At 40.5% G+C, this 12,764-nt stretch overlaps 1 protein-coding gene across 6 annotated transcripts; it reads left to right on the forward strand.

Annotated features, from left to right (window-relative positions):
• The first annotated feature begins 1,854 nt into the window (after positions 1 to 1,854).
• Positions 1,855 to 11,731, forward strand: LOC115557826 (zinc finger protein 771). 6 transcript variants are annotated; one of them, XM_030375932.1, is made up of 4 exons: positions 1,855 to 2,087; positions 8,219 to 8,275; positions 9,127 to 9,196; positions 9,666 to 11,731. In XM_030375932.1, the coding sequence occupies exons 1-4, from the start codon at positions 1,897 to 1,899 to the stop codon at positions 11,061 to 11,063; spliced, it is 1,716 nt and encodes a 571-aa protein (XP_030231792.1). In that variant the 5' UTR covers positions 1,855 to 1,896; the 3' UTR covers positions 11,064 to 11,731. The 6 variants fall into 6 exon arrangements, with proteins under 6 accessions (XP_030231792.1, XP_030231790.1, XP_030231793.1 ...); XM_030375930.1 differs by lacking the exon at positions 1,855 to 2,087 and adding an exon at positions 2,379 to 2,675; XM_030375933.1 differs by lacking the exon at positions 1,855 to 2,087 and adding an exon at positions 2,383 to 2,467.
• The last annotated feature ends 1,033 nt before the right edge of the window (positions 11,732 to 12,764 follow it).

A 12,764-nucleotide genomic window follows, 5' to 3' on the forward strand; every position in this document is an offset into this window, starting at 1 on the left:
TAATAGTTCTTTTCGGTCGAGGGATATTGTGCTTAAGGCTTTTCACCCCCCGCCTCCTTCTAGTGAGGCGGAGGTGGAGTTGCATCTCCTGTTCCCGGTTCGGGCGTTGGCTATGTACGTGAATCGCTCGGCCGCGTTCCGCTCCACACAACAGTTGTTTGTGTGTTATAGCGACGCTAGCAGGGGCCGCGCTCTGTCTAAGCAGCGGTTTTCTCACTCCACACGGAGCGTGGCCGCTTCAACGGCTCTACTCAATGGCGTTTCGGTGGAAGACATCTGTGCGGCTGCGTCTTGGTCTTCCCCCAGCCCCTTTGTCCGTTTTTAAATGTTAGACATGTCCAGGGGCTCACTCGGCAACTCTGTGCTGGAGTCCGGGACCCCTTTTACGGCTTAAGAATATAGACATGTTCTTTAAAGCGGCGTGGTTGGATTTCCTCTCGCCGGCTGGCGAGTTGGACTTGATTACCAGTCTACTCTCCCACCTTTTTTCAAATGAAAAAAAGGCTAGGGGGTTTTCTATTGGCTCGCCAATTGTCTGGTGGTTTTGTTTACCAGTGTGGCACTCCCGCTGTTTTTCTTCAAATAAGAAACGGCCGAGAGAGTCACATTATTGGAGAGCCGGATTCCGTAGCTCCGCCCCCGGTGGTAGCGGACCTAATGGAAACCGTGTTGCTCTGGTTTTTCTTTTCCTTTTCATGGGTTCCATGAAGCACGGATAAGAGCCGGAGTCTTTACAGACTCACTTTTTTCTCCCTTGATCATTGCCTTGCTTGATCTAGGAGGAATTCGTTTTTTATTAAGCTGTTGTGTTTTACACTTCCTTGGCTTTTTGAGTCGCTCTGGTGACTTAGGTCGTTTTGACTGGGGTCCAGCAGGAATACATTGATCTGGCTCCGCTCGCAGCCTCACCTTAGCCCATAAGGCGAAGCCTAGACGGCGTAGCCTACATGAAATAGAACGATAGTTTTGTTATTATAACTCTAGTTCTATGATTGTAGGCGTAGCCGTCTAGTTTCCCACCTGCTGTACCCTCCAAATGCTGAAAGAAAAGCGTGGAGGATGAGCGACGGTATACACCGCTTTATATAGACACGATACCGTGGGAAATGTGGGCGGTGCCCACGCTGATAGGTGTATAGGTTGAATTTTCATAACTATATATAAGTTATAATAACATAACTATCGTTTCTGCCGCCGACCCGCCGCCAACTCTCGCTGGAGTCTCGGGTCTCGCGAAGTAACGAATTGCTTTACGGCACTACACACACAACCGCGTACTTGCTTACTACTCCTACTAACTATGACGTCAAATTGAGTAAGCGAGAACTTAGTAAGCGAGTTTAGGTAAGCGAGTAGTATCCGAATGTCTTCTACTTCCGGAAAGATTTTGAGTAAGCATCGCTAGCTTACTAGACGTACTCAACCGCCCCAGAATGCACTGCGTCTATTCAAAAGAACAGTGGAAGCAATGGCGCTAAACGGGGAGCCGCAGCAGCAGTGCTTTTAATAATTGTTTAATAATTGTTTTAACATTTCACCGCAAATCCTTAGGTTGAAGGTGTACTGTGACGTTAAATGTGACGTTTATATGTTTATTTATAATATTTATTAACGGCGCCCGTCATTTGATTCACGTCATCTGAGGTGGTTAAGTAAGGAAGGTCTTCTGAACGTCGATTACTCAAATGGATTACTCAATAATTATTTAAGGATTCGAGAAGTAAGCCAAATATTTAGTAGGTAGTAAGCAAGTAGGCGGTTTCGAACACACACACACGAACACACACACGAACACACACACACACACACACACACACACACACACACACACACACACACACACACACACACACACACACACACACACGGAACCGGCTAGGGATTGTTACATTCATCATGGATAGGCCGACTAAAAAGAGACACAGAAATCCAATATCGGAGGAACAAAAGAAGAGAAAATTGGAGACTGACCGACAGAGATGCCAGACACGAGTAAACGTTGGGCGAGCTTTTCAGGAATGGCGTGAACTGAAAGAAAAAGAAGACTGCAAATCGGATGCCGACTTGGCCGAGTTGCTCTTGACATTGTAAGTAAACTGGGGTTTTTTGGTGAGAAATCTGATCTCTATCTCTTCTTTGAGGTCTTGGGAAATTATGGAGCCCAGGAAGCAGAGGTTCTCCGGAGTCCATTGGGGAATCGCAAAGGGTGATCTGCGAGGACGTTCAACGTTTTTTCATATTCGCTTTACTGTCTGACAGAAATCGCTACATATATCTATTTCATTCAAAAAAAATAATTAATTAATTTCATGAGCTACCTGTACCTTCTTACCCGGCTACCTGCGAGAGCTACCCTTGTACTCACTGCGCATGACCGGATTATTCCACAAGGCTATCAAGACCTATTGCTAAAGCTAGCGAGCTTGTCTTGCAAGAATGGCAGAGAAAGTGCAGCCAAAATGTCCAGGTACAGCTATACCTACAACAGCTTGCACTGCAATTCAAAGCAAAAAGAGAAAGACACTATTTGAACAGGCTACGAACAAAAAGAGGTTGGATAAATCAAGAAGTGAAACCAGAGTAAACATTGGTATGGCTTTTAAACGATGGCGAGAACTGAGAGAGTTGAAGTGCCTGAAAAGTGACCCCATGGTGGCTGTATATTTGTTGGACAGGTAATTATGTGATCTGTTTGCTTTTGGGAGAATTTGCAATTTTCCTGAACTAAGTAGCCCATCGCTAATGTTAGATACGCTGCTGGGTGGACAGCTATGCTCACAGAGGATGTGAGGAAGTTGCTAACAACATCCATGTGCATTGTTTACATTCGTTACGATCATGTTAATTGTTGTCTTACATGTGAATAACTCATGAGGTAATTGGATACGGTAAGCGATGTCAATTATGCGTCACTATTTTGGTCGATGTGAGTCAATAGTATCTCTGTGAACAGAATGTCGATCATTGTGTGCAGTGGTTATCTCTGGCAATATATGGCTATTTATTTATCGATCTAAATTTAAAACATATATTTGAATATGGTGCATTCATTATTTGGTTGTATTTTATTATTCTATTATTAAACTGTCAATTTTGACCATATCGATTTAGGAAACGCAGATGGTGACCACAGGGTAGGTTTTAGGTTTAAGATCAACTTATGCACATCCAGCTTCATGTTCCCCATTCTCTCGGCTCTTCAGCTCGGCTCTCAAGCTGATCAAATATCATACATACGTTTTACGACGTAATGGATAGTCTACTGCATTTTCTTATGCCTCATCTATTTCATATTAGTAAATATATAGCCTCATATGTGGATATTTATTAACCTAAGATAATATATACTTATTGTCCAATGTTAATTACAGAAATATGTAGTATTAGCTCATTCAAAACATGTAATGTGTATACTTGTAGAGAAGCGTCAAGTGTTGTGGCATTTCTAACCACAAAAATTCTGTGTTAGCTCGAACTATAACTAGTATTCACCACATAATAAAGTTGATTCTGTGATTCATCTATAGTTGGTGAAGCATCTAGGGCTAAGCATACAGCACTGCTACCTTGCATTGTGAGGAGGAGGTTGTGGTTCCCAGCTGATATTTTAATTTCAGTCATTTGGAAGTTTTGCACATTTTGCAAATCCATAACAAAATCTGGACATGCTTTGCATACAGAGTAAAACAGACGTTAATTATATTTTACAATGCATTTAAAAGCCCCATTATCTCAATTGAGTGCAATTGTATGATTTTTAAGGGCACAATGCATCTGACCCTGTTCTATACACATGTGCAACACCCTGAATCGTTTTTTATTATTACAGTACTGGTAGTTTTATTGTGATAGACTGTGTTGCATCTATTGCAGTTTTGCAGACTAAATAACTAAATAGAAGTTCATAAATCTATCAAGAAGCGCCGTTGTGTTCATCTGGGTTGCAAGCTTTTGGAACCGCACAGACTGCGTCTTGTCCGATTCAACTTTCAAAGTCTGAGAGCATTGGCAGTCTAAGGACACGCTACTGTGTAGTTGGCAGTAGTCTTCACGGTATGTATCAATGCAACTTTTCTACCGAATGGGTCAGAAGAAAGGCAATTGAGTTGTCGGATAAAGGCAGTTGGCCATTGGTTTGGGTCTGGGCTGTGTGTGGGCCCCTTAATGCACTTACACAATACAGGTCGATGTTGTCATTGGAAAGGAAGGTGGGTTATTCAGTTGGTTTCAATCTGCAACCTCACCGCTAGTGGCTAAATCTTACACATTGGAACTTCAAGAGTTATTTTTAACCAAGCAATTACAGTTGGGCGGCTAGGTTGGAAACCGATGAACAAGAGTTTTGTAGTCATTTTTAGGGCTGAGCCCAATTATTCCAGTCCTCTTATTGCCTCCATAGTGATAAACTATAAACCTATAATTATCACAATCTCTCTCAATAGAGCTATCATTGGTACACATTTCTAAAATTGGCCAAATAAAAAATACCTTGCCCAATAGAATAAATAAAATCCAATTAAACTGGATACATCTCATGTTTCAAAATGTTGTGCCTTTCATAATTACTTTTGAATTACTACATTTGGGCTTACAGGATAAATGTTTTGACTGATAAGATAATTGCATACTAATGCCCCGCCATTAACCTTGCAACCATAAGTCAAACTGGATGCAACCCAGACAAGAAATTTGACTATTATGCATATGACTAGTACAGTATGGTTGTTTTTCCGCTATCAATAAATCGTGATGGATCAGCTGACCTCCCTCCTCCTCCCGTAATAATGAGTTTTTTTTCTGGCCATTACTTGGAAGTGCTTGAAAAAACGTTTAAGACAAACGCCAAGTAGAGGGCGCAATTGCAACAAACTAGAATGAAACCAAATATAGAAGAAGAAAGACGGCAGAAGTGGTTGCAATCTAATATGTTCATGGTTGCAATGCGTGTCGAGCCGATCGCAGGACACTTAAAAAACAAATTGCGGAACCCAAGCCGCTAAAAAAAAAGCGGCTTCGCCATCTCCAGAATACGATTTGATAGGAAAATATCAATGTTGGATAAGCTTTTCCTCGTTGACAACTGAAAGAAAGCCGAAATCTCATTGCATACAGAGGTATTGCTATTAATTCTCGATTTGTGACTAGTGTTTCTTATTGTTTTTGTAACAAATAATAATTTGGAAAACAAACGGTCGCCGATTGAAAGTGGATATTGGATTACCTCAAATCCAATTTGTCAAACCTAATACCCAAACAGGACCATTTCAGCTGGTCTGTTTAAGCAGCATTTCAAACATAAAGATTCGGCAAATTAGTCCCATCACGTATGAAGAAGCAACCATTTGTTTCATTTCTGCATGGAACGAAAAACTATTGATTTCAAGTCACTGGAACTAAAAGTCTGGATTCCTTTAGCAGAAACCCGGCTTGAGTCTGTCTTTTAATCGACCAATTTAAAGGTTGGGTATGGAATTCTCCTTTTTGGCATTTTTTGCAAAATTACTTGAAATCCTTATGATTACCCACTTACAGACATGACAATTAAACAAGTCAATCATCTGTGGAACGGGCAGGGCTCGAAAAACTCCAGCCAATGATTTCCAGAACCACCGAGTGGCATTGGACAGTAATTCAATCAAACGGTCGTACTGCACTCCCCCCGCGCGTGACCCCTTCGTGCACGTACTCAAAGCGCGTGACCCAGAGCAAGCTCCTGTTTGTTGTTATCCTGCGGTAGCTACTGGAGCTAGCTAACTAGCGAATCCACATTTGGACCTAGCACTAGAAAACAATTTCCATGGCAGACGAGACGCCACCACCACCACCAGCAGCACCAGCAAACAGAAGGAAAACAATTTTTCAGAGAGCAATTGATAATAAAAACGCTGAAAGAGAAAAACAGAAATCAAGAGTAATCCTAGGCGCTGCTTTCCCACGTTGGCGGCAACTGAAGGACGGGAAAGGTCTAAAAACCGATGCTTGTGTGGCATTTTTTCTGCTGGACAGGTGAGAAGATTATTACATGTCATGGAGTGTTTTTGTCATTTACACTACTATACAGTACTATACAGTAAAACTTAACACTCGAGTGACAACAGACATTCTTAGTTGGGATCTCTTTGGAGTTGTAGCAATGGTTTTACCTCTTGGTCGGACCTGTCAATTTATAAACCAGGGTAACGGATTCATATAATAATCCCTTTTTTTTTTCTTGGACCTTTGTGCCCTTGATGTTGTGATAGGCTACATCATATATATATATGTATGTGTGTGTGTGTGTGTGTGTGTGTGTGTGTGTGTGTGTGTGTGTGTGTGTGTGTGTGTGTGTGTGTGTGTGTGTGTGTGTGTGTGTGTGTGTGTGTGTGTGTGTGTGTGTGTGTGTGTGTGTGTGGGCTACATGAGCTGAGTATTGTGTTTTATTTTGAAAATTGACCGGATGCTCTGGCTTTTACTTTTTTACTTCCTGCCCGGCTCGATCTGCTCTGTTGAAATTGACGCGGTTCAGCAACGACTCGCGTCAAAAATAGAAGTGCTACGGAATGATTGCGCTGCGGCGCGGCGTGCAGCTCCTGGGACGCTGCTGAGACGTTCCGCAGCGCGCCTGGTGGAAATGGTTTCATTGATTAGAGTGGCAGAGCTCACGGCGCTTACGTCCCTGGTGGAAATCAGGCTTGACTGCGGGCGGAAATGACGTTAAGTTCGTCCCGGTCGGTGAGCGGCAGTCAGTGGTAGGTCACCGTAACTATTGTAAATATAATGCGAAATAATACATATGGTTCCATCAAAATTGTAATGTGTCGAATAAAGACGTCATGATGACTATATCGAATGATTGTGAAGTCTTCAATGTAAAAGATTTCAGAGTATTTGAGCTAAAGCCGATATACTGGTTGCTAACTAGCTTGTGCACAGTGAAACATGTTGATGGGGGTTTTCGTACAGAGAGGGGATGAGACAACCGGGCGGTTTTGAGATGACTATCGTTACAGAATAAACACGTGATAATTATTACGGATGCAAAGTATTGCATCAAACCGCGGAAAAGACTCGTGTTACATCACAGTATATCCATTTATCAGTAATATCCAATCAAGTGCGTCACATTCATCAAGTCCGAAGTGTGTTGGATTCATTTGCACTATTCACGTTACACAATGACATTTGAACCCCCCTCCCCCACACACACACACACACACACACACACACACACACACACAAGTATAAAGCATTATTAAACCTGTATCTGTTTTTTTTCTGTGGATTAATGGTCATTCAATGCTTAGCTATAGCTGTCCACACGAGAGACGTCTTTCCAATTGTGTGTACCTGTGTTAATCTTTGTAATTGCATAATCTAGCCATTCGTATTTCGAAAGCCTTTTATATAAAAGTGAGTAACCAGTAAGGGGTGGGGGGATACAGAGTTGTGTTCTGCGTTGCCTGACACTGAATTTGTTTGCCTTTCACTGATATTTGGGGATTGTGTTCTCAAAATCTCCCTGTTTTCAAAATACATGTTTTTATCAAACTCCTAATTCACAAAGCCGTATGTAGGACAGGTTTAATTTTATAGGTTGTAATACAACCATTATGTGGCCTTGTCCACACTAGTCGCTCAAAATAATATTAATAAACTGGATACAAGGTAGCAGAACAATGACAAGCGAACTGGCAACAACCCAGGAACACTAATGGTTCACAAGAGGCTTACAAGATAAATTAATAACCACGGGAAGAACAAAAAAAGGAAACAAGCATATGGTCCAAATCAACAAGTACTCGTGAACTAATGGATAGTGATCTTGCAGGATGTATTTAGCCTTAGAAACATTCACCAAATGAGGGCTCTATAGAGGGAGGCGTGGTCCTGCTAGACTTTCTCCTGGACATGTATACACCGCTACATGGGACTTGACTGGTGATCTCGCCCCTTAGTTCTTCTAGTCAGGTATTACCTGACCTGAAGATGCTCACCATTGAAACATGTTGATGTCATTAATAAGTGCCGCATTTAAAAATAGTTACGGTCCTGAGCTTTCCAATAAGATTGGCATAGTGAAGGTTGCATTAAAACTGTAATGACATACGTTTTCCATATTTTATTTTCCCCAATGATTGCAATGCTATTTATTTGTTATTTTTCAACGCCTTCAACTCTACCCTGCTTTCCACCCCACTGTATTGTGATTATACCTAACATTTTGCATTTTATTTTTCAGTTATGATAAATGGTGTTCAGTGGTTTCCAACATTCAAGAGGGATCGGTCTCAGATTGGTGAGTATAATTATCTAAAGGGGTTTTCCATGCAATCATACATACTAGGTGTCTAACGGTTCAGGTGGTTATGTTTTTGTTCACTGAGCTCGGAGATAGCTGGATGTAGAACACACACGTTTTCAGAAAAATCTTCAGAAAAAGAGTCATGGAACTGCGGAGGGCTCTACAGGTCAAACAGTCAAATCATTGTTCTGAGTGGACTCAAATCTTTGTCAAAGAATGGTTGATAAAAAATGTTAATGTTTCGGGTCAATGAACTAAGAGCAAATATTCTTACATTCACTAAATACCTGACTGATTGCTGCTATTTTTAACAAATCCGCTCATATGATAGCTCTTAGATCATTCAGGTAGGCTAACGTTATTTCTAACAATTAATTAAAGGGTAATGATGGTTTAAAGGATGGGCAATGGGATGATGTTAGTTTGATGATATTCTCTTGCAAAACAAAATGAAGACAGATTTTGTTAAGTTTAGTCTTGATGCAAAGACTGGGCAACGGAAAATATTAGATGACTGATAAAGATATTCAACCCGTTTTTTCTCTAATAAGGACATTGTGTGGCAAATAAATTCTCTTAAATATAAAAGTGTGTTTTACTTCTATTGTGGAGAATACATACTTTTTAACTTAATGATCACCCGTTTGTAGCAGTAGGAAGTGTGCCTGTTTGTGCACCAAACTATGAGTGTAATCCCATACAGATCGATTTATTATTTACCTGCTTACGTGCATGCATAGAAGTTTAGAGATCCACACACACAAACCACAATACTCAACAATTCGACAATAGCCTGGGGAGTTATCCTGCCCTTGCAATTAACACATTGTTCCATTTGGTTGCAGCTGTAGGTTGGAGAAGGCTGGAGATCGTCACAGGACAGGTGGCTCAGAGATCAACCCGACAACCAACATGGTATGTAATAACAAGGTGTATCGCCAAGCCAAATTAAGCTATCTTCCTTCAAGAGTGCTCATCAGTATTTTTTTTTTTATGTGCTCTGAAATTAGCACATACTTTGATAAATTATCTTATTTGTTTTGTTTAATGCCCTTTTGTTGATGGAAAATAAGCGCCCTCCTCTTGAAACTTTCACTTAAACAATTTGTATATTGGAGGCTTGAAAAACGTTGAGGAAGAAACAACTATCCGCAGACATTTAGATTGTTAATAATTATACTGGTCTTCCAATTATTATTCTTAATGTTTTGTTTATGGATTTTACTATCTTCTATTTAAAAAAAATACATATCATTTTTTGGAGGTTGGCTCAACTTTGATTGTAGTTTTGACATTGTTGTTGATGGCTTAATACATCTTGTTTGCATGTGAATAGTTTTGATTAATCCCTAACATATTACTTATCTTTATCTATATATTTCAGTCTTATGAGGAGGGCTGCACCGGAATAACCTTTGATATATCAGAGATTACCTTTGCTGCTGATGAAGACAGCGATTGTTCAAATCAAGAAGCGGTTGGAGAGGAAGAAGAGGATGAGGAAACAGAAGAAACGGAGGGAGCAGAGGACGAGTTTGATGACTCGGACCAGGAATGGGGAAAGTGTAACCTCTCCGAATCCGAGTTCTCTGATTCTGACCAATTGGAAAAAGATGGCTCTTATGAGAACAAATGTCTTTCTGAAGTCCGTAAAAAGGTCCGGGAACTTTGTCCAGATTGCGGTGCGTTTTTCACTGTGGGCAAGCCTCACACATGCGAGTACAAAATCAAGCCAATTCTCTGCAATGTTTGTGGTAAGAGGCTCAAGGATGATGCAGCCCTGAAAAGTCATAGCAGAATCCACACCGAAGACTACCGGCACTTCTGCAAGTTCTGTATGGAACCCTTTAAAACGAGAATCGATAAACTGACCCATCAGAGGGCCCACGTCCTTAATCAAAAGCCCTATAAATGCCCCGACTGTGCAATGACGTTTTCCAAGCTCCGGGCGCGAAATTTCCATTTGAAAGAACACCGGGGTCCCAACAGTGTTTCATGTCCACATTGTGCTTTGGTCTTCCCGGCTCCCCATTGCTTAAAGAGACACATGCTGGTGCACACTGGAGAGAGGCAGTTTGTGTGCGAGTTCTGCAGTCGATCATTCAACCAACATGGCCACCTTAAATCCCACCTGCGACTGCACACTGGGGAGAAGCCCTACCAGTGCCAGCACTGTGACAAGAGCTTCAATCACAACGTCAGCCTGAAAAGTCACATTATGCGGTACCATAATGCAACTTTCGACTCAGGGACCATTGAACACGCAAAGGAGACGACGGAGAAGATAGAACTAACCGCACCCAAGATAGATGAGATGAATGACGAGATGAGCACAGAGGATACGGGCGAGGTTGTTATAGATGAAGACCCCACACACGAGGAAGAACCAAAGAAGCAGATCAAGAAGACTTATCATAGGTCGACTGGTAGACCAAAAGGAAGGCCCAAAAGAAATGCAGCAACAGAGGAGTTCAGCTTGATTTCCGCTGTGCAAGGAAATGACCTGGACATAATCACAGCAGCTGAGCCATCAGAGGAGTGCCCATTAAAGCTGGCATCTTCCAAAGATACTGAAAGTGATTGGAGTGACAGAGATCAAACCTCTGAACATACAGAGGAGGACGAGGCAGAGGAAATCAAGGGGAGAAAGCGGAAAGCCAGACAGACAGACAGTGACTCAGAATTTGACCCTTCAGAGGCAAAGCAGAGACGGAAAAGCTTGCAAAAGCCAGGAAATGTTAGAGGCCGTAGAGGAAGGCCGAGGAATAGTAGATTGGTCTGAAAATCGTTACTGTTCCAATAATTTGCCAGAACTGATTGGGGGTAGCAACAACAAAGTTAAAGATGATACCTAGGAAGTATAACGCTAGGAGGTATATTTGATGCGTGTGTTTTGGTTTTAAAACCTAAGAAATGATTATATTGAAAATGCTACAAAATGAATACTGTGGGGCTTGTGGTGACTTTTGGTGGTGCTATCTTTCATGTGATGTCAGTACAAACTTGACTTTGTGTAATTGTTACCCATTCTTCACTCACTAGAAACCCTTGAATAAACGTCCTTATTTTGAGGTTCTACCATCGTAGTTGAAACAAGCAAAAAGTACAATTGTTACAAAGTAAATACTATGGTGAATTGGTTCTGGTTTTGTCGCTACCCCCAGCTGGTCACCAACAATAACTTTCATAATACAAAAAGCTGACTGTAGTTATTTGGGAATAGTGGTGATGAAAAATTCTTAAAATGTATTCTTTAGTTATTTATCTTTTTTTTATTTTTTCAAATCAAGCATATTTTCTGAGAAATTATAAATGTTCCCGTCCATTTTCTAGCCGCTTGTTGCCTAATATAATTTTCTGTTCATATAAGCAAATAATGTTTTTGCTATGCACATTATGCAATTATTAACATCTTAATCAGCTGAAATAAATAGTTTATTCCCAGCTTGAAAGTGCTTTTAATGTCCTTGACACATGTTGCGAACCAAGCCCTTTTGAAGTTTTACATTTGATACTACAAAAAGGGCAATGGAACGGTTGAAGGGTGAGAATATGTCAAATTGCTTCTTTAGATATTACACCTTAGACATTAAACTACTTGCATGTAGGCCTATGTAAAATAGTGCACAGGATATATATATATATATATATATATATATATATATATATATATATATATATATATATATATATATATATATATATATATATATATATATATATATAGCAGGCTACTCCCAAATTAACGATGTATCAAGGACATTTAATTAACAACTAAACTTTTATAATCTTATGACGGTTTTTTCCAAGCATTTAGGCTCTTCGACCGCAATACGAATATATCTGCGGATGTCTTATGGGAAAATGTAATTCACACTGATGATCCAAGGATTGCCGTTTTTATATTGACATGATATACTTGCAATAGTTACCATATAAGCGTTTAGATCTGCTTGTAGGTAACATGGAATGTGAATCATTGTTAGTTGCATATACTTCTACTATATTGATAAAAGATGACCATTAGGATAGTCGGCTATTCATATTCGCTACCTAAATAAATTGTTTATTCACACCTAGACCAAACGTTAAAGTGATTGTGTTTGCAAAGCAAACATTATTTTGCTCTGCAGAATAAAAATACGGTGCAACCGCTTTTATTATAACAACCTGGCCAATGTGACTCCCGGTTTGCTTTCAATTTTGTATCTGAAGGGCATGTTATTAAAAAAATGCAAGGGTAAATCTATTGCTGTGTAGTAGGATAGGCTAGTGTCACTATATATTCCTCTCCAGCAATTATGACGTTGGGGTACAATCCTTATTTCTAAACATTGGGGTTATATGGGAGTATATCGAATTCAATATTCGAAGAATCGCTAAAACACCACTTGGTAGATTACACTGATGGTTCCTCGGTCCCCAAGCCGATTTTACATCTTGTTGAGTTGCTTCAGTTACTACGGCCACAATGGAGATAAAG

Source organism: Gadus morhua, chromosome 13, assembly GCF_902167405.1.
Source record: "Gadus morhua chromosome 13, gadMor3.0, whole genome shotgun sequence".
In the NCBI taxonomy this organism is placed as follows: Eukaryota; Metazoa; Chordata; class Actinopteri; order Gadiformes; family Gadidae; genus Gadus; species Gadus morhua.